A 22,303-nucleotide genomic window follows, 5' to 3' on the forward strand; every position below is an offset into this window, starting at 1 on the left:
TATTACCCAATTTTATTTATATATCATTATTACTTGCTTTGGCAAAGACCAATTAAGTTTGTTATCTTGCATAATAATTAATTTCTTTAAGAAATATATCATTTCAAACTAAATTAACCAACGCATGCAGGTGATCAGTTTTCGAATCAGGGTTTGAGACTAGGCCTACTCATGGATATTTCATAAAATGACAAACATTAATATACGTACACATGAACTTCATTGTTTTTGTAGATCATATATAAAACGTACGTACGTGCGTACGTGCAGAATGCAAGTTTCATGTTAAGATAGTATACATCATGATGCTAAGTAGCATTGAGACTTTAGATCATGATTAATATTACAAAAATTTTATGTGCAGTTATTTTTATTTACTCTTTTGCACATTTCACTAATGTGATTAGTTGCGTCATTTTTTTAATACAAAATAACCGTTTTGACCGATCAAATCAGTAGAGTGCTAAAAAAATACGTAAAAAATAAATGTATGTAGCATAACTCTTCGTATTAATGGTATAAAATGAATCTATATAATTTGATCAATTTAAATCTAGACTATGTACATTTCAAACCATTTTAATTTGAAATGAATACATGCACTATGTGATCTTAAACCCTAGTTGCCACCCCTCGCCCACCCCTCCCCCCCTTTTTTCTCTCGTAAAAAATCAAGGGCTCCAAATCTAATTTTCATCGAAAGAGGAAGAGGCATCAGCTTCCTCCACCTCCTCCCACTCCTTCCCTCCTTCCTCCATTCACCTACCTTGTCTTTAAATGTTTCTTTTGCTTAGTTTTATTTTACTTTTTTTTAAAGCCAAAAAAGACATATCTATAGCTTTTTGGCAACTCTCAAGAGACACACGCAACACAAGTAGATTCACTAGTCGAAAATCTTTCTAAGGAAAGTTGTGATTTTGCAAAAATCACTGCGTGTGGTTCTCACATGCCATCCCTTTTTGTAACTCTTCACAATACAGGCGTCAGATCACTGAACTTGCCACCACCAAACCTTTTAGATCTTACCTTTGTAGCTAAAAAGAGACAAGTGTGTTATCTTTACAAACAGTCACATATTCTGAAGTCTACCGGAGTAGTTTGTCCAAACTATAATCGATCATTTTTTGTATTTGTCTTACTGATTTCCTTTTTTATTTCCTTAATGTTAATTAAAAAAAGTTTGTCTCCCGGACGTTTGTCTGTAGAGGTTGAGTTCTCTCTTTCTAAGAAGGGTAAGGTTGAGTCTCTTTTTATGGAGGTCGAGTATTATATCTTGAACGTTTATTATCAACAATATTGAAAACCAGACTATTGACAAAAAGAAATATAGTGTATTAGTAGAGCTTCAAATGCATTATTTTGGATTATGATGTCATGTTTGATATGGGTCATCCTAAATATATCCAGTCATGAATATAAGGTTATCTGATAAATGAATGAGGACAGTTTTTTCTAAATATATATATTTATATATAATTCGGGAATAACTCGAAAACCATAATCGAAATTATTTGTATAGTACTTAATTTTGATGCATGCATGCAATTGTTTTGACTTGGAGATAAGACATCGATCAGTGACATGATTGATGATGGTCTATTTACAGTCGATGATCAGTACTGTAATATGAAGAAGAATAACTTTTCAAATTCTTGCTGTACTACTTTTTTTTTTCTGGTGGAATATATATTTACTTGCCAATTAATGTCTTCTAGATATGAATACTTCTACTCATCTGCTCATCTTTCTCCAACACCACACACCAGTGGTGACGTGGCTTTTTATTTATCCTAAAAATAAATTACAGTTTTTACCCTTGTCTCTATCCCAAATCTCTATCCCAGTAATCATTTCAATTTTTTCCCCTCTCCCACATTGTGCCTGCCTTTGTCCCTCCAACCACCGTCTGGCAGTGTCGACGAAGTTAGTCGACTGAACAAACTCACACCCAGGTTTTACACTTTGTCCTCTTCTTTGTGCCCACCTTCGCCCTTCTGACCACCGAAATATACTATAGTCCGCAGAAGACTATTAATCAACAACACAAACATTCCTCATTATCAAGAGGCATTAGCCACTTTTACAAACAAAAGTTTAGGCTTATCGGCAGTTACCTCTAGATTCTCAATCTCGGTATCAAGGCTATTTATTTTCTCTTTTGCTTCCAGAAGCTTTGTCTCCAAAGCTTCTATCTCCCCTTTTGCATGAGTTCGTTCAACTATAGCTTCTTTATACCTCTCTGATTTAAGTGAACTATTCATAAGTTGCTCTAGCCATGCAAGCAGGAAACCCATATTCATGTCCACCTCAAAGGTCTTCAAAGTTTTTTCCCAAGTGGAAAATTTATCTTGTGATGTGCAAATGAGGCTCTAATGGCATCGGAAATGTTAATAGTCTCATAAATTATTCTAGCAACTAACTTATAGTTAAGACCCTTAAGGAGATGGTCATGAAGAAATGCTCTTTGACTGTAGCACAGCTTGTGGTACTTGGTTAGGTTGAACTTTGGGAGCACATATTTTATAACTAAACTAGTGAGTCTGAGATTGGAGATGGGAGGAGTTGAGATCTGAGGAGAGATGGGAGGGAAGTGAGATGAGAGATGGGAGGGAAGTGAATATGAGAAGAGAGACAGGAGGAGTTGAGATCTGAGGGGAGATAGGGGGAAGGGAGATACGAGGGAAAAGAAAGGGATCTGGGTGAGAATGGTATTTGAGGTGAAGGGGTGTAAAACTGTAACGCAGAGACTAGAGTGGGTTCGCCACGTCACGGTATGTGGTGTTGGTAAAACGGATTGGCTTAGGAGTATATTTACTTTCTAGATATATATCCTGCATATGTTATCATTAATGTGTAATGATTTTTCTTAAATTTAATTTAAGAATAATTTTATAGAATTTTTAAGGATAATGCTTAGAGGGTTTTTCTTGAGAAACCAAACTATCGATTCAATTTTTTTATTTTTTTATTTTTATTTAACGATTAAGGAAGCATTTTTTAATAATTATGTGAATTTTTTTTAAAAAAATATTTAAGTATAAAAAAATAAAAAATAAAAGAAAGAAAAAGGCCATTTCACCATGTCGGTAGCATCTCTTCATGTGCTACAGCCTCACTATTCAATTTTTAATCATAATTTTACAAAGAATTTGTTAATTTCATGGAGAATTTTAACGTTTTTAAATGAATGATATATATATATCTATATATATATTATATATATATATATATATATATATCTATATAAATATATTTAAAAGGAAAATCCAGAATGACCGATCATGGCATCACTGACAAAAAATAAAAAATGCTAAATATATCATTATAAATTAATATAGTGATGGGTTTTGCTACTTATCATTCACAGACACCACACATCATATTTATTTTCATTTATTTTAAATTTTTTTATTTTATTCTTCCTAAACTAGTTGAATTCTTCAACTCATTATGTATACATCACATATTTGAGAAGAAAAAAAATTAAAAAATTATATATGATATATAGTATAAGGAGGTGATAACTTGAATTTTAACTCGTCCTAAATAGACTACAAACATTAATAATGTCTTGGTTTCGCAATTAATGATGCAATAGAAACGGATTAGACCGAAATAACATGCAATAAGGTATCGTACTAATTAAGTATTTGATTATAAAAAATGTATTATTTAATAATATGATATTAAATAATAAATTTATAAATAAAATATAATAATTAATCTCTAATTATTTAATAACATATCATGAAATAATACAAAAATAATAAAAAGTTAAAATGATGAGTTCCTTTCTCATTTGATTAATAGTGCTTCAACGATGGATGGTCATGTATCTTTTAGCATATCGGGATGATCGAGAGCTGTAATTCCAACAGTTCCGACATGCTGTAATTCAGGACTCAGCTTAAAGTAAAAGTTGACATGACGTAAAAGATTTTTCATTCTCATCTCAACAGTAAAATCAAACGGGAGTTAAGTCTTACCTGTATAAATATTTTAACAACTATTTCATATGTCTATTTCTTTATCACTCGACCATAATCTTTTTTTCCTATATAGAATTAATATAATATACATTAGAATAAGATCATATTCAATATTCCACTTAACGTATTCGTTAAACATGCTTTAATATATATAAATCAACTTCCAACAGGGACCGAGTACTTAACCTTTTATTGGAGTACAACTTGTATGACTGGCCTACTCGCAATGATGCATGATATACAGCCAAGGCGATTTAAACATGCTACGGTAGAAAAATGAAACTTTACAAGCGTGGTCGAGGCTTGTGTACCCATGTCTTTCAGACGTTACATTATTAAAATATTTTTGGGCGGATCATGAGTCAAGGAGGAATTATCTGGAGTTGACTGACTGCACTTAATTAATTAATTATTATTGTTTTGGATAAAACTCTAATAATTCGAGTCTATTTATACTTATATTCGTAGTTTTATGGTATATAAATATCGCACACTCCTTTTATAAAATATAAGAAATATAAAATTTACATAAAAAATTTAATTTTACAATGATATAATAAGACTTCACTTTCTTTTAAATAGAGTAGTGCTGCTTGGAATTTGTCACTAAGGCAAATTATTATAATTTTTTAAACTTTCAACACAAAATATAATAAATAATTCAATTTTTTCAAATTTCAATTCAACTTTTTTAAATCTTAAAATAATAATAATATTAAAATATAATATTTTAAACTTTCATATCAACTTATCTCAATTCAACCCATTATCTAAACCACGCCCACATTTTTTTATATAGATCATCTTTATTAATTATTATTATTATTATTATATAACTAACAGGAAAATAAGAAATTTTCCATATTTTACAACAAGGGTGGTTACAAACACGTGCAAAGCGCGTTATCAGTTTGCTCACGGCTTCGAAATCTGGGTACGAGTAAAATTTACAAAGGGTCATATTAAGACCGAGAACTAGTACAACTGCACATATGCATGCACACTGTTGACTGAATACTTTTTTGCCATTCGCTGCATATTTATCATGATCCTCATGTGTAGTACAGTATTCCCTAACTACAACGTGCAGTAGTAACAAAGTAAACAATGAGCGGCTTCTTTGTTTGTTAATTTATTAATTAATTAACTTTTTCATTCAAATTTAAATTATTAATGTTAGGATTAAAGCTAGTCTGTAATTACAAGACACTTTAAAATAAATAATAGTACTACTACTATATATGTATATATACACACACGCAATAGACCAAGACAGGCACCATGCATGCGCATTTGACACGACATAATTTTCTTTTAGACCATATGTATATGCCTACCTTAAAACGTATGCTGTTTTTCCCGTAAGAGTATTCAAAATGGTTTTTTTATCTTATATTTTAAAATACATTACTACATTTTACTTTTTCTATTTTACATACTAATTTTTACAATATATTATATATCAGCTTATCTATTTTTTTTCATATCATTTAAATTATATTTTTTTATTCTTTTTAAACATTTCATTTATACTAATAAATTTGTAATATCTATATTTTTTTTTATATTTGCAATATATTATTATATACAATGTCATATAATTAGTCATATACACACAAAATAAAAATATATAAACCAAAGAAAAATTAAAAAATAAAATAAAATTATGAAAAAATTGGATAAATAATATTTCCAATATATTTTTTACAAATAAAATAAAATAGAGGTGTTTTAAATGATGAACAATAAAAAAATAATTTGTATTGAAATGTAAAACTAAAAGGAAATAAGGGAGTAAATGAAATACAAATAATATATATAATAGAGAAATACTTTAGCCATAAAAGAATTACACAAAAATAAATTCATAAACTGATGTAACTTGATGCAGTACATCAAATTATAAAGTTATTTTTAATATAAATTAGATCTAGTGCATCACGTAAAGTTACGTTAAGTTGTGAGTTTATCGTTGTATAATCTCTTTATGTCTGTAGCAGTTTTCTAAATAATAATTAAAAATTATTTATAAGATGAACAGTTCCTGCTACATGTAGCTGGTTACTATAGCAATTTGTATTTTATAGTTTATTTTTCATAATCAGATGGAACGCATTTTATGAATAGTTTTTTAAGTAATTTACATTTTTTGTATTATACATAAGCCAGTGAGAGTGCTCTAAGAGGTTGATTTTTCTTACACCTTTGAGACTTTTGGATTCAGAGATGAGATGAGATAGTTTTAGATAAAAGATGAAAGTTAAATAAAATATTGTTAGAATGTTATTTTTTAATATTATTATTGTTTTGAGATTTGAAAAAATTGAATTAGGATTTGAAAAAGTTGAATTGTTTATTATATTTAATGTGTGAATTTGAAAAAATTGTAATAATGAAATGGGATGAGATAAAATGAAATGATAATCCAAACGGGTTAAAAAATATATAAAGATCTCCGGTGACCCCCTTTGGAGAAACTTGGGCTTTGATCCCTTTATTACCTCGCGCGCGTCCTTTTAATCTATTTCCTACATTTTTTTTTCTTTCTCTTTCTTCTTCTTTTTCTTTTTTCTATTTTTTTAAATATTCAACAGTAGACTGTAGTGTGTGTATGTATATATCTATATATATCTCCCCTTTTTTGAAAAAGAAAAGAAAAGAAAGAACCCTAGACCTGTCCAACATTGATTCCATCTAAGTCATGTCGTCCAAATTAATAAAGGTTTAACCATTCATGAATTGAAGAGCTAACTTCATCTTCATCTGACATACAACTCATGCAAACTGATCTTTTGCCCTAAGTTGACTTGAAGGATCGATCGAATGGCTCTTCGGCAAAGAAAAAACATAATTTGTATATTGTATAAATATATATAATGTCGTGTGTGTGTGTTTGGGCATGAAACACACACTTAAATTGATTTAAAAAAACGACGTACTCTACAAATTTGATAAAATGATATAAAGATATAATTTTTTCTTTGAAAGAGAAAACCTAAATCTTGACCTTGAGAATATGATCTATATATGTGTGATTAGATATTTTTCACCAAACTCAATAGCCTTCCATTTCAAATTTTAAACATTTCATCTTATAATTATTACACAATCAATACTTAAACACAAATATAAATACAACTTTTACAAATTTAAAACAAAAATAATATTCGAATACTTTTTCAAAATCTAATAAAACATTTTCCCTCAATTCTTTCTTTCTTATTTCACAAAACCTAAATTATTTCAATTGGTTTGTTTTATTCCTTCAAAAAAAAAAAAAAAACAAATACTAGAAACATGATCTGCAGTAAACTCTCTTCCATCCATCAACTTGGAGTAGTACTACTCACTGCAAGAAAATTATCCAGTTGTTGTCATTTATTTTCTACAAAATAATTAATTTTTTAATTAAAATAAGTCTATTTTAATCGCAGATAGTCATTTTCGTAGATATAATTCGTCACAAATAATCATTATTTTTGTAATAACTTTATCTACACTTCCTAGCTTGATCAACCTCTAGCAACCAATTTCTCGTCGTAGATTTTGGCTTTATTCTCAGCATTGTTATAAGTACGATTGTTTCGGGTGTTTATTGGAGTCTTTCATTTTTTTTTTTTTGTATATATATTTATTTTCATTTACCATTATTCATATCTCACTCAAGAAAGAAAGACGCTGTTATATATTATGTCATCTAGCGTGTGCTGTTGAATATGTTCGATCCATAGTGTATTTTTACTTATTATTATTATTTAAATATTTTTAAACATTTATAAAAGAAAAAAAAAACAATCATTTCTTTAATTATTAAATAAAAATTTGAAAATTAAAATAGAGGAGAATATAATTGGATTGTGAGGGAGAAACCTAGACGGAATATTAATCCTAAGAAAGAAATGCTGCCTGAGCTTCCATTAATGTTACGTCCCGATCGACCGTGATCGTCGAGAATATTAATTAGAGATTGCGTCTTAAGAAACCTAGGCTATTATGATCCCTAGACGTACGTTGCAGATCATAAATATTTGGAGAAGCAACGGAAGGAAAGAGGACATGTAGCAGGACCTTTACACAATTAAAGTCAGACATCAGTCTGGTCTGTTTGTTCAGATTAAGACATGTACCAAATAATTTGGACCTCTCCTCCTAAAGTTGTCAGAAGGAAAATGGCCTGTGAAATTTACAAACGAACATAAAAATGTGAGCAGAAACGTAGATACGCGGACTCAAATTGTATGGGCAGCAAAATTATAGATAACCGACCAAAAATCTACCTTCAGGAATGAAACACGTGTAAGCAACTAGCTCTGTCCGTACGTCTCCATTCCTGATCTTAATTTATATATATATATATATATAAATATATATGGATAATGTCATACATACATACATACATACATATATATATATATATATATATTAGGTGAGAGTAACGTGCAAAGCACTTTTGTCTAATTTTATAAAATGATTATTTGTAAAAAATAATATATATTTTATAAAAATTATTGATGTCACTTAATAATTTAAGGCATATTGGAGAAAATAAAAAAATTAGTTCAAAGTATCATATAATCCAATACATATTTATAACATCTATAATTTTAGCAAAGATGTATACGAAAAATTTAATAAAAGTCTAACACAAACGGTAGTTCAAAATATGTGTCGTTTGATGTTTGTATTATAATTCATCAATTTATGTCATCCTGTAGACAATCAATAGAGACAACATTGAAATTCTTATTTTACTGTTGGTTGAGTCGATCAGGGACAACATAAAGTTAAAACATAATCTTTTTATAAAATTTGTGGTATAATATTTTCTATATATAGCATATATATAAATCATAAAATATATTTTGAAATTGTTGGTCGAATTTACTCTTTATTGATTAAATCAAGGATCACGGCCTTTGTCACGTGCCTATTATAGCAAGCCCACGTATGGAATATGACTTAGCGGAAGCTACGTCCTACTACCATGGAGAAAAAAAAAAACTTTGATTAAACACACTTATATTATATATTATATGAGATTTTTAAATTTGGAATACTCAATAATCTGAGTTAATGAAACGTATAATACACGTATATTATACTTAGAGATTCACGTCTTATGCACCTAATACACGTGTATATGTTAAGGAGAAAGAGAAAAATATAATAACTAATCTTTAATTACTTATTATTATATAAACTATTAAGTATTATAATTATTGAGATTAATAAATCATATAACAACATTGAATGCTATCTCTCTCAACATTTATGTCTTCATTTTATGTGTCAAACCGTTAAAACAAACGGTGTTAACTTTAACGGAAAAACAAGAAAAACCGTTAAAATAAGATTTTCCGTTTCATACACACTTTTTATATATAGAAGATATATGAGTTTTTGTTATATATAAACGCATTTTGTGTATAATTCATGTATTGATAATTTTTTATTTAAAAAATATAAAAAATCTTCTATTTTATGAAAATTATTTTCATCTTTAATTTTACATTGTCTCTTTAAATATATGTTCTGTATATCAATATCGATGCGTAAATTGATACACAAAATATATTTGCAAGAAATTTTTTCCTATATATACTTACAATTATGTAGTGTACAGGATTTCTCGTTTATTCCCTTTTAAAAAAATATATAGGGATCATCATCAAAATATAATTTTTTTTATATGAGTATTAGATTTATCTATTTTTTTAAAAGGAGTATATAAAAATTGTACACTCTAAAATTATAAATATTATTTATTATATTATATCAAAAATTTTATGTATAATCAATTTTATATATTATTTTATATATTCTATTGATATGATTGACTACGTCATTTTTTAAATATAAAATAACTATTTTAATCAGTCAAATTAATAAAATTTAAAAAAAATTATAAAAATAACTGTATATAATATAACTATAACTATAACTATATATATGTGTATGCACACTATAAGAAAAATAGATAATTACAATTAAAATTAATTATTAATAATCTTTTTATTACTATTAATTGATCGTAAAAATCTGTTTTTTTTTTTTTTGTAGTTGTTACACCCTAGAGATCGCTTTTCATGAGTGTTGGGACTTTTTTCGTTTGAATAAAGAGTGTTGGACTTTTATAAACAGAGTACGAAGGTCAAACATAGCAATGAAAAATATAAGAAATTATAGGGCACATAACTATATTATATTCAAACAGGAAGAAAAAGGTGGTGTTCTAGAGTAAGTACTACGTACAGATTAGGAACGGGTCAAGTTTTTGGCCGGGCAGCGCTACTCTGCCCTTCAACTTGTCCACTTGGTGAGTCTCTAGCATAAATTATATAATATTTTTTTATTTTATATATATTTTTAAATATTTTTAAAAAATAAAAAATATAAATATACTAATATTTATTTTCTTAATTATTAAATAAAAAATATTTTTAAAAAAATTAAATATATGAGCGGTTAAATGGACTATCATTCTAACATTATTCTTTATAATAATATTGATTGAAAAAAATTTAACACAGACATCAATAAATACTTTAACACGTCCATTTCATGCAATATTTATATTCAAGTATTTATATATAATTTCTTTAAAAAAAAAAACGTAGGTAGGTTAGAACAAATGATCTGGCCTTGTTAATAAATTTATATTGAACTTATATCTGACGCACAAAGAAAAGAAGATCGAGTCCAAAGATCAATATATATTAACTAATCCCTTGAGTGAATTGTGGGACAAAAAATAGTCGTGACACAATTATATCTACGCTTTAATGAAACCATATGTTATAAAAGAGTACTTAGTTAATTTTAAATAGAGAGTGGGGCCGGCCATTTATAAGCCAATATTATTGAATAATATTGATTATATATATGTATAATATTCTTCTGGCTGGGACGACAGTAGCTAGGTAGCTATAGCTAGTCGTGCATGACATATATAATTAAAAAGATAATGAAGATCATGATTATAGCGTAGGTGGGTCTTCCACTCTCAGTCAAAAAGTTTAATCGACTGAGTAAAGTTCAGCTAATATACATGAATATGTTTGGATGCACATGCATATTCGAAAAGACATTTTGGTTTACATGCATTATTATTATTTGCAATGAGAGGTTTGATATCGATCCACCCAAACGTACATATGATCTCTCTCTCTCTCTCTCTCTCTCTCTCTCTCTCTCTCTCTCTCTATATATATATATAGGTGCATGCATGTAATTAGGTACATTTCTTATTTCGTGAATTCGTGAACTACTACTCAAATTAATGTCTATTATCAAGACTAAAACATGAACTTTCGATATATTTATTATATGAATATATAATGCATATTGTCGCTTTGATTTTTGAGACTTTACATTTTGCAATATAAGCTGTTACATGAGACGACGTATGATCACAACTTGGTTTAAGTTTTAAGTACTAATTTGGACGTCCATCGTCGCGCACGCGGTAAATATCGATCTTCTTTTGATCAATTCTTTAATTAGTAGAAGATCATGAGAAAGAGATATTTTTCAAACCACGCTTTTGATTTTTAACGGACAAGGAGGAAAAGGAAAAAGCCATCGATCTGATCTTATCTCAATGCATGCATGACACTAAAGTTGGTCATCATGCATTTCGATCAGTTATGAGTACATTCTTTGAACAGAGTACTAAAGCAATATTAAGCCCTTCATTCATCATGATGCATTCATCATGAGGATCTTATAAAGGAAAGAATTTTTATATTCTCATATGAGAACTCTCGATCACGACCGGCAAGCTCACAAAACAAAGAAAGAAAAGATTCTTTTTGAAAAACTTTCCCCATTGACCGGATGCATGTGTGAAGGATTCGAGAAGATGACATATTTAAGTGTCTTTTCTTCTTTTAGGTTTACCACTCATCGACCTAAAAATGGGATTAAAGGAACTTGTCCTATTCGAATTCTGTCATGCATGCATATGTATGTGAAAAAGAATAGGGAGAGTTTTCTTTTTCCTTTTTATTTGGTTAAATGAAGATGGTCTCCCAAATTTTATTAAAAGTGAATTTGATATTACAAAGAAAGTCGTAAAGATTTATAGAAATCCCAACACTAAGAAACAAGAGAATGATGGATTACAAGAAAGACCTGCAGGACATGTATTTATACTTTGTGCCAGTTAAATTAATATGGAAATCCAACAAGGTCTAGTTTGTTGTTGCCCTTAGGTACCTCCGGTAAATTAGAGGATAAAAAATAGGATTTGAACTACCATTAACTCCACATTTAGCAAGGGAACTCGTAATTGAATTACCTTCTATGTAGATATATATGTTGAAAAGATCACAAAGATAGAACTTGTTGAAAAGATTTATCATCCGGCCAAATGTCTTAGATCTAGTAAGTGAGATGAGATTGTGTTGCAAGGTATTCAGATATGATGATATAGATTTAACAGATTCTACGTACATTAAGAGCGTTGGACTACCTCACGAAGCTGGCAAGTGATGGTGAATATTCCTCAAATTGGGACAACAATATTGCACATGGCGTAATGCTACCCACCATCCATTTTACCATCATCCTAGCTCACACCATCCCATTATATGGTGTTTAATAATTGGAGATTACTTGCTATATTAATCCATTTATGAGCCAGTTATTTGATGTCACATCAAGAGATAAATGACAGTAAAAAAGAAAAATATAATTTTTCTTGTGCATGTGTCATGAGTGATTTGATCATAATTTTGGTTATGGGTATCATAATTGAGCATAAGACCCTAATTAGAGAAACTTTTTAGGCACGCACATCGTGATCACCATATACAATTTGTGATTTACATTTTGACCCCAAAAAATTCATTTTCCGCTTCTAACTGCCACTTTGGGTTACTTTTTAGCTTTTGGAAATATTTCAGTTTCAGTTTTAGAGAGATGATTTTGATTCAATTTGGGCCAGATTTTTTGTAGGATTCTTATTTTATTACATTTTTTATTTTTATGGAATAATCAAGATTCTCCCTTTTCAAGCAAAATTCTTATAACTCCATATTTTTGTAGCTATTTAAGCTCGACTTATGGTTTTTAGAAATTGATTTCGAATTTTATCAATAAACTTTACTTTTAGGCCCCGTTTGGATACACAGTTCAGATGAGATAAGATAAGATATTTTAAATAGTAATGAGATTAGATGAGTTAAGATGAGATGAGATAGTTTGTAAAATAAAGTATGTTTGGATAGTGAGATGAGATAGTGTTGACTTTTTGGGATTTGATAAAGTGATGGGTCCCACCAATGATTGGTTAATTATTGATTATATAATTATTAATATATTAATAAAAAAATGATATATTGATGAGTAATTGAAAAATAATGTATAAATATTTTTTGATTATCCCAAAATTTCCGAAATTTCTATATAATCTAGAAAAATAATTATGTTTTAAAACATAGTCTAATTATGAACTATTTATTTTTCTAAAATAAATAGGAAATTCGAAATTTTTTTCATCTCATAAATTAGAATATTATTCTGATTATGACCTATTTATTTTTTTATATATAGGAAATTCGAAATTTTTTACTATTTTTAAATTAGAATATTAATCTAATTATGACCTATTTATTTTTCTATATATAGGAAATTTGAAATTCTTTTCTATTTATAAATATTAGCATATTATAAATAGAAATGACCTATTTATTTTTCTATATATAGAAAATTCGAAATTTTTTTCCTTATTATAAATTAGAATAATTATATGAATTGTAATAAATAATTATATATGTCCCTAAAGTGTTGGAGATTTTTTTTCTACATCGAATTACAAATTCCTATTAAAACTCCAAATTGCATAATTGAGCGGAGAGTCACAAATAACTTCAAATTTCAAGTGTGTAATGTATCAAGTTACATATTCCACTCACAAAATTATGTACCTCCAATACAAACTACACCATTACATAAATTTTTGAAAGTACTAATATTCAATTCTCACCCATAGCTGCCCACATTGATAGTGCAATATTATCTCGTATTGTACCCATTGCTTGGGCTGATGCACTTGTCATGTTTGCTTGGTGAGATGATGATGCAGCGTCAGTCGGGCCAGATGACTGGTTAAGGCAGATCCGCATGCTATGTGCGTCCGCAAACAACCAGTCATTTGGTGTTGTAATTCTAATAAAATTATGTAGTGCACAACATGCGTTTATGATCTTCCCTTGCCTCCCAACTGAGTAAGAAGGCATTAAACTTAAAATTCTAAAGCGTTCTTTCATCACACCAAAGGTGCGCTCAATAACATTCCGCAATGACGAATGACGAAAATTAAAATAATCTCGATAGCTAGTGAATGTACGCTGATTATGCCGATCGCTTCTATGATATCGTTCTCTTGGGTATGGTGGCATATATCCAAGAGAAAGTGCAAATGCCGAATCCACAAGATAATAGCGACCTGTACACATTTGTGTGGTATTCAACAGTGTAAAGTTGAAAATACTATGAACACTATTCAAGGAATTCGAATAAAATAATCCCCAAGTCTAGAGTAAAAAATAATTTACTAGTTAGAAGTTTACCAGGGGGCGGAGTTGGGAAATTGATGTTTGACTGAGTCATCGCATTAATTAAGACACGTGCATCATGAGCTGTACCCTCCCATCCTGTGTACACAAATGTGAACTTCATGTCGAAATCACATGCACATAACACATTTTGTGCAACTCGTCCTTTCCGATTTCTGTATGCCTCACGTACCTCAGTCGGTACGATCGCATCGATCATCGTTCCGTCTATCGCCCCAATGCATCCCTGTAACACCACAAAAAAAAATCCAAGAAATGCCCAGACTTATTTTTTCCTTTTTTTTTTAATTGTTATTTCCACTTACAATTCAATAACATGAAAATGCAGAAGTAAAAAAATGATGTTGCTTACCTCAAACCATGGCATATTCCGAGGGTTGCCCGCAATATAGGGATGAGGTTCGTCTGTGTGCGTTGGCCTAATAATATGCCTCCCAAGCTCACATAGCGCATTCATGACTGTACGCACATGACGATTAATGGTTTCACTGCTATGTTGAAACCTGTCCGCCACCATACGTTGCCCTTGTGCATGTCCCACCAAAATACAAAAGATGGCTACTGCTTCCTCTACACTGACCTCACGTCTGGAATCCATTAAAAATCCTTCTCCACGCAAGGTCGAGCATAATGCCCAAAATGTGTCCACCTCTAATCGAAACAACTCTTTACAATTTATGGGGTTACCATGTAGTATTTCGTAAATATATTGATGGCCACGTAAACCAATATTGTGTTGGGGCATTCTAAGATTAATGCCCATTTCATCACACATAATTCGAATAAGCACGACGATTGAATACGCCTCATGCTCAAAGTCAGAACCACTAGAACTTGACCCTAACTCAGAGTTTACCTCTCCTTCATTGCTCTCATCATCCATTGACGAACTATCCGCTGAGAGATTATCACTATCCATTGTCGAAGTGCGTCTTTACTGTAGTGAAAAATATGTCACCAATTGCTAGATAAAATTAAAGTTAATGGAGGAGAGGAATGAACTAATGAACTAAAATATACGATCATAATCGAAATATAAATTTATTTTTATTCAAAAGATATTAGTGATTGAAGATAGAAGAGATAATAATTTTGAAGCATGCCCATGTGCCCAGAATATTTGCCTCATACTCATTAGTTGTAAAATCATAGATTAGCTGTAATTCCATATTCACAGATTTGGCACATAATATTGCTTCAATTCCATATTCGAACATTCCACATATGCATGATATTACCCCACGAGCAGTTCTGTTTGTAAGTAATAAACTAATGGTAACTGAAAATTTTATAAACACATTAACATTAACAAAGCAGTTTGGCATAAACATTCCACAAAGCATAGTTACTAATAGAAAATTAACCATTAACCATGTTTTTGCATCACTCCATAGATACTAATAGAAAATTAAAACCAAGAAATAAAAAGTCCATATCATAGATAAATTAAATTATGCATGGCCACCCGCCAAAGCATGTTCAAAGGCTCATGGCCCAAAGTCTCCTATTTATAGGTTCCAACGCAAGGAAGCCATTTTGATATTTGCTGACCATCAATGAGTTGTAAGCCCGAAGGAAATTTTCTGGCAGCAGTGGAGGTTCAAGTTCTTGCAGTAATTTTACACATTGAGTGTGCTGATCAAAATGAGCATCACTCTTGGAACTATGTGTGCTTCTACTGCGCTTCGAACCTGAAGCCTCATCCCCTTCCTCATAGCGCTTCCGTCTCGCTATGAAAGTCTGCGCTAGCTCGGACAGGCAGTTCGACATCTCTTGTTGTAACCCAGGGGTGGCCCCTTTCCTTCGACGACGTGGATTTTGGCCCGAAGACACGGATGATTGCCCATATCCGAACAAGCCGTCCATCTCAGGACTGTCCATCACCACACCATCTTGATTGCCCACATTCATGCGACGACGCACATTGGTGCGATCTCGCATATCTTCATCACGCTGGACCTCCTCCTCAGCAGTTGGCGGTGGTTGAGTTGACGCATGCGCATGTGCCCCAGTGGCTATGGACGCCCCGAAAATAGTGCATAGCTCCTCGTACTTAGGGCAGCCAGCATGGTGAAAGTTCTTCCATTGTGATTTTGCCTAACACAAACGTAATAGTCATTATTAATATTCTAATTGGATAACTATGCGTCAACCTAATTTAACATACTATATTTCGTAATTGTTCAAATACTAGAGCTAAGTGCTTACCCTAATAGCATGGGACCAATGCTCATCACTAGCAATGACTGTTCCGGTCTGTGGATCCCAACCCATGCCAGTTTGGCTGATTAGGTCGGAGAAAAGGCGCTGCTTGCCTTTGAGCCTATGTATTTTGCCTTTAATTTGACTAGCATCATATTTGCTTCTGCCCATCGCTGTCAGGCGTTGAGCATAAATAGCATGGTCGCGGGAGGTAATCCTCCCTACCCTTATTGCACCAATAAGGGCATCTGCATACAACAGATCAATCAGCTTTTCCTCCATCTCATCTGACCAAAGCTCACGATCAATGTGTGTATTTTCCGGATCATCCATGTGAAGTAGCTAAAGCCAATAGTAACAATATACATATATACATAAGATGATTAAGAAATAACATTCTGAGTATGGAAATAATGTTGTTGGTTAACTAACAACCCTATTGGTCACCATTAATCAACCTAATGTAAATGTATCTAGCAATATATTACATAAGTGTAGGTAGGCAGTTGGGTAAAATAATCCAGCAGTATATAGCATAAGTGTAGGAAGGCAGTTTTGGATCTATATATATATCATAAGTGACCCAATATTGCTATTATGCATACAAGTTAACTCTACTTAAAAATCCAGCAACAAATTATTCACCGAGAATGACAAAAAAGCAAGAGTTGAAAAATATAGCTAATGCAAAGTCAAATATAATAATTTGTAAAATGTCATCGCATCAATCCAAGATCATCCCATTTTCCATTAACACATAAGATTATAACAAGAAATCCAGCAAGTGAAAATGAGCAATTTCAACTCATACCTTTGGTGGGTGCCTTCCTCGATAGGAGCGTAGTTGGTATGGCTATAATCGAAAGAAGCACAAGGTAAAAAGTTTGCATAAATCTATACTCAAAGCTGATGGATACAACGGTTAACATAATAATAATGAATATATGTCCCTAACAAAAATAATTGCTATCAATGCTGAAAATATAAATAATACACGATGGACATTAGCCTACTTTTAGCATTCATTCCTAATGGTTTTCAAGTTTATAATAAAGGTCGAGCAAAGTGATTATAAAACCAATCAGCAATCCTCTATAAAGGATAGAAACTTTCATTGCTTACTATTTTTTTCAATAGTGTGGAACAAAAATATTGCATTTATGAATGAGCCAATATCATTAAATATTTCCTTGTTCAACAACAAATTAGCAAAGCTGAATTTGAGAAACATTCTCCTATATATATGTAGTATCTTACCTGTATAAATTTCTACAACATTACACATGTCCTAGTGATAATTATATGTGAAGAGTACTTGCTGACTATGGGTGTGCATGTTTTATATTACAATAGAGTTATTATTGTAATATGTAATGGGACATGCTAGCTCTGAAGAAATAGGCAGGCAGAGTTGAATACTCTGGTTCTGCAAGTACTAAAAGTATTTTTGGATTTGTACTAAACTTCTTTCTTGCGTTAATTAGGCGGATGTTACTGGAGCCATCATTTCCATGGTATGGTTTTATGTATGTTGAATCAAGAACGTGGCATTTCCTTTTGACTAGATGAGAAAAATGATTTTAATGTCACTTTCATGAATTAGTTAGGAAAACAAAAACCAACAAAAAAATAAAGAGAATCCAAGATTCGAGATAAAAGTAGAAAAGTGCATTTTTCATGAATCATTGTATTTGACTTGGGCAAGTAATGATCATCATTCCAGGAAACAACATCATAAAGAATAGATGTTTGTAATGGCTATCAATGCATGTGGCGTGATAGAACTCTAGAAAACATTTTTTAATTGTTGGGTAATGACTAGTTTCTGATCCATATACAGGTGAATGCTAAAGCATTGATACTCAAATCGACTATTTGTTCAAACTAAAGCAAAATATGAGATTATAAAAATATCAAATATATATATATAAAACAAATGGTAGTGGCATAATTAGTAAGTGCACAAAAATATATTACCTTCACTGATCGTGTCTTAGGAGCCGTGGTGACTTCGAAAAATATGCGCCGTTTAATGGTGGTCTTAGGGGTGCCGGTGCGACGCTTCCAGGCAGTGGAGGTGGTGGGTCTGCTGAGTGGGGTCATTTTGAATTTATAGGAGGAAATGTGCATGGGGAAGGAAACGGAATGGACTGTTTTTGATAAGGGAAATCGAGAAAAGTAGATTCCCCCACAGATAACTTCAGAGGCGTGGGGAATCTATAGTACTCTACCACTATAGCTAAAAAAATGTGCAGAGGGAAAACAATTTGTACTCAGCGGGAAAGAATCAAAAAAATCTTCAGATGGTACAAATACCTTTCTATTTGGCTCCAACATCCCCGTCGACCCCCAATGTTGTCTAGATGTATCAGTGCTTGGACTGAAAATACTGCGGCGCAACACCGGAACGAGAGGCGACATGGGGGTGGTTTATTGCAAAATGGGTGCCGTTTCTCATGGCTGGGGCGAAGGCTACAATGGCATTGCTGTGTTTTCAAAAAGAGAGAGAGAAAAAATATACGGAAGAGATGAGGACGAAGCCAGTGCCTTTTCCTGTATAAAGTTCTTTTTACTTTACTTTTTACTGTTTTTTGTCAGATGGTGGTTAAAAACTGCAGAAATCTTCTGAGATAAAATAAGGTGCTGGATGTTTGTTTGGTTACGCAAAACTCATCTATGTACAGTGCAAGATGAGATGTTTTCATCTAATCTTGGTAAACAAACGGGCCCTTAGAGTTTTCTATCTGTTTTGCATCTTTTTGGAATCTCAGTGATCTTGAGTTTCTGTTGATTAACGGCTAATCTTAATTCTATTCAATGTGAAATTGGTTAACTCAGATTCAAACGACATATTGGTAAATCCATGCTTGGCATATTTATACTAGACCCTGTTTAAATGCCATGATCGTTGGATATATAAGCACTACAACAAATTTGATTTTTAGGGACAAAATTTGTTAGGGACGAAATTAATTTCATCTCTAAAAATACTTTTTAGAGATGAAATTTAAATTTCATCTTAAAATATGGAAAACTTTATAAACTCATTCGAACGAATACATATTAATTCGAACTGGAGATTCTGGGACTAATTAGATTATCTCCAAAGGTCTAAACTGTTCGAACTAATAAAATTTAATTCGAACAGATAATTAATCTATTTGAATGCAATATAATATGTTCGAATGGTTATTATCTTGTTCGAACGGTATTATTTTATTGTAATAATATATTGTTAAAATTGTAATAATACATAAATTTTCTATTAATTTGTTATCATTTTCAAAGTAAATAAAAATGTCTATATATTATATATTATGATTTACAATGAATTAAAATATTTATGAATTCATAAATTAATTTTATGTAATTAATTTAAAAATATTTCAGTTAAATAAATATTACTTTAAAGATAGTGTCATTTTTTCTATTATCGTGAACATTAAGTATAATGAAAAGAAAATATAATTAACAATAAAGAGGCTAGCAAACACTAAAAATAAAAACTATACATTAATTACATCCCAAAAGGAGTTAGACGTTCTATACAACATAAAAAAGTATAATAATAACTAACAATATCTATTTGTTAAGTAAATCAGAATCCTCCTGTAAGGTATATAAGCATCCATCTAGGTCCCTAAGTTTTTCCATGATGGGCTCAATGAACTCCTGCTTTATAATTTGGCAGTGCTCTGCCAATAGAGCTTGTACCAGCTCATTCAAAGTAACCCCAGCATGCTGTCTCTCAACACGGGCAGCAGCAGTAAAAGCTGGATCAGTAGGCGGAAGCAAATCCTGCACTGCATGAGTCTTCGGCAAGTGACCCTTACCCTTGCTGAATATGATCTTGTTAACAGGCCCCATTTGTGGCGACCTCTGCTCACTCAAAGTCACTGTAACTCTCAATTGGAGTAGGAGGTTAGATATCAGCAGTGCAAATGGTATACTACCTTCACCCGAATAGCGTGACTCTATTTGAATGCGAAGGAAGAAATACAATGCCAGATCAATCGACTCCCTCTGTGCTATCTGTAACAAAAATCTAGCCCACTCAATTCCAAAATCAGTATTGTATTTTTTCGGATCAATGTTATACTTGAAAATCAAATTAAGCATTCTGAAAAATGCTATACAGTCAACCTGTCGGATCTCTTTACTACCATTATATGGAGGAGCCGAAAGGTCTCACTCACGAACCTGATCATATGTGAGACTATCATCAAGTACCTCATCGCCACTCTCACTATCATCTGAGCCAGCATCCAGCTTTACGGTCTCTACACTCGGTGCTGGCGATGAGGATACGGCTGGTGTTTCCTCATCAGATGGTGCAATCACTGCTCTCGGTGCTGCCGCTGCTGCTACTGCAAGATATGCACCGGACTCCCGCCGTAGATCAAGAAACTCAGCAATAACGCGGGGAGTGAAGATAATACTCACTCCCTAGACTACTAAGTTGTAGCACAAAACATCACTAGACTGCTCCCCCATGGCATGGTAAAACTCACTGACCATTTCAGGATATGTTGTGCCCCTTTGCTGACAGATTGGGGTCCATCAGCCATCTGTGATGATGTCATGTATGCTCTGTCCCTCCTAAGTGAGATTGCGGAAGTCATTCAGAATGATCTCCAGCGCAGCTAGTATAGGCCTCACGGCCTGCTGAGAAGGAGCTGCTTCGCTACTTTGCCCTGTCTGGGGTCGGAATCGTTTTCTTCCGCTGCTGCTTGCCATTAGTATACTGTTGATCTAAAAAATAATTATGCAATCTAATTAAAGTGAAGAAGTTTGATTCTATTTGTCGAGTGTTTGACAACTGCTTATTTGAATGGATTCCAATCCGTTCGAATAAGTGTTGGCAAATATCATCTTTAGTTCGAATGACCTTAAATTCATTTCGAATGACCTAAAATTCCATTCGAATGTTAAAATCTATGCGAATGTATACTTGTAATGTAATTTTGCAATGTATTTGTGATTTGGAATGTAATTATAACAATTGTTATGTTTACTACTGAGCTGTTGGATTTGCTAGTTATTTTACATGCAGTTAAACTTTAAACCTGTTCGAGAGTTGTCGCCAAATATTCTCTTAAAGAATGTTTTGGAACTCTTGAATTGTCCAAAGTGGACAATTTGAGATTCTATCATCTATATGGCATATATATTAAGTTAAAACTTCCATGTTAGTCAATTAAAATTTTAGTTTAGCATTTTCTTACATTTTTCGGTTATGTGGTTTGTAAGTTTCTTGACCCATGAATAGGGTCGACGACTTATCATGACTAACATACTTGGAGAATTGTAAGGAAATACTGTTAAAAAATGCTAACATATGAGTTTTGGACTGAGTATATATACAATATAGATGATAGTCTTTCGAATAAGATAGGACCAACTATCTTAAAAATAGATGGTAATTAAACACGTATATTGTAAAAGTTTCTTGATAGTGTTTATCCCATGAATTGGGGTTTTTTCTTTATAGATGGATAAGAGTTGGATGTTGTTGGGAGATAGACTTGGTTG

The 22,303-nt window shown here is 31.6% G+C and overlaps 1 protein-coding gene across 1 annotated transcript; it reads right to left on the bottom strand.

The window, feature by feature from the left end:
- Positions 1–13,966: 13,966 nt before the first annotated feature.
- Positions 13,967–15,488, bottom strand: LOC122282407 (putative nuclease HARBI1). The gene is made up of 3 exons (XM_043094387.1): positions 14,922–15,488; positions 14,564–14,795; positions 13,967–14,439 (listed from the first exon to the last, which is right to left on the bottom strand). The coding sequence occupies exons 1-3, from the start codon at positions 15,486–15,488 to the stop codon at positions 13,967–13,969; spliced, it is 1,272 nt and encodes a 423-aa protein (XP_042950321.1).
- Between the last annotated feature and the right edge of the window lie 6,815 nt (positions 15,489–22,303).

This window comes from Carya illinoinensis, chromosome 1 (assembly GCF_018687715.1).
Source record: "Carya illinoinensis cultivar Pawnee chromosome 1, C.illinoinensisPawnee_v1, whole genome shotgun sequence".
In the NCBI taxonomy this organism is placed as follows: domain Eukaryota; kingdom Viridiplantae; phylum Streptophyta; class Magnoliopsida; order Fagales; family Juglandaceae; genus Carya; species Carya illinoinensis.

Excerpts from the sequence above, each read along its gene's own strand:
- LOC122282407 (XM_043094387.1), bottom strand. The coding sequence starts at position 15,488 with ATGGATAGTGATAATCTCTCAGCGGATAGTTCGTCAATGGATGATGAG. Across the intron at positions 14,796-14,921 it reads GGAATATGCCATGGTTTGAG|GGATGCATTGGGGCGATAGA; the intron begins GTAAGCAACATC and ends GTGGTGTTACAG. Across the intron at positions 14,440-14,563 it reads TTTCCCAACTCCGCCCCCTG|GTCGCTATTATCTTGTGGAT; the intron begins GTAAACTTCTAA and ends AAATGTGTACAG.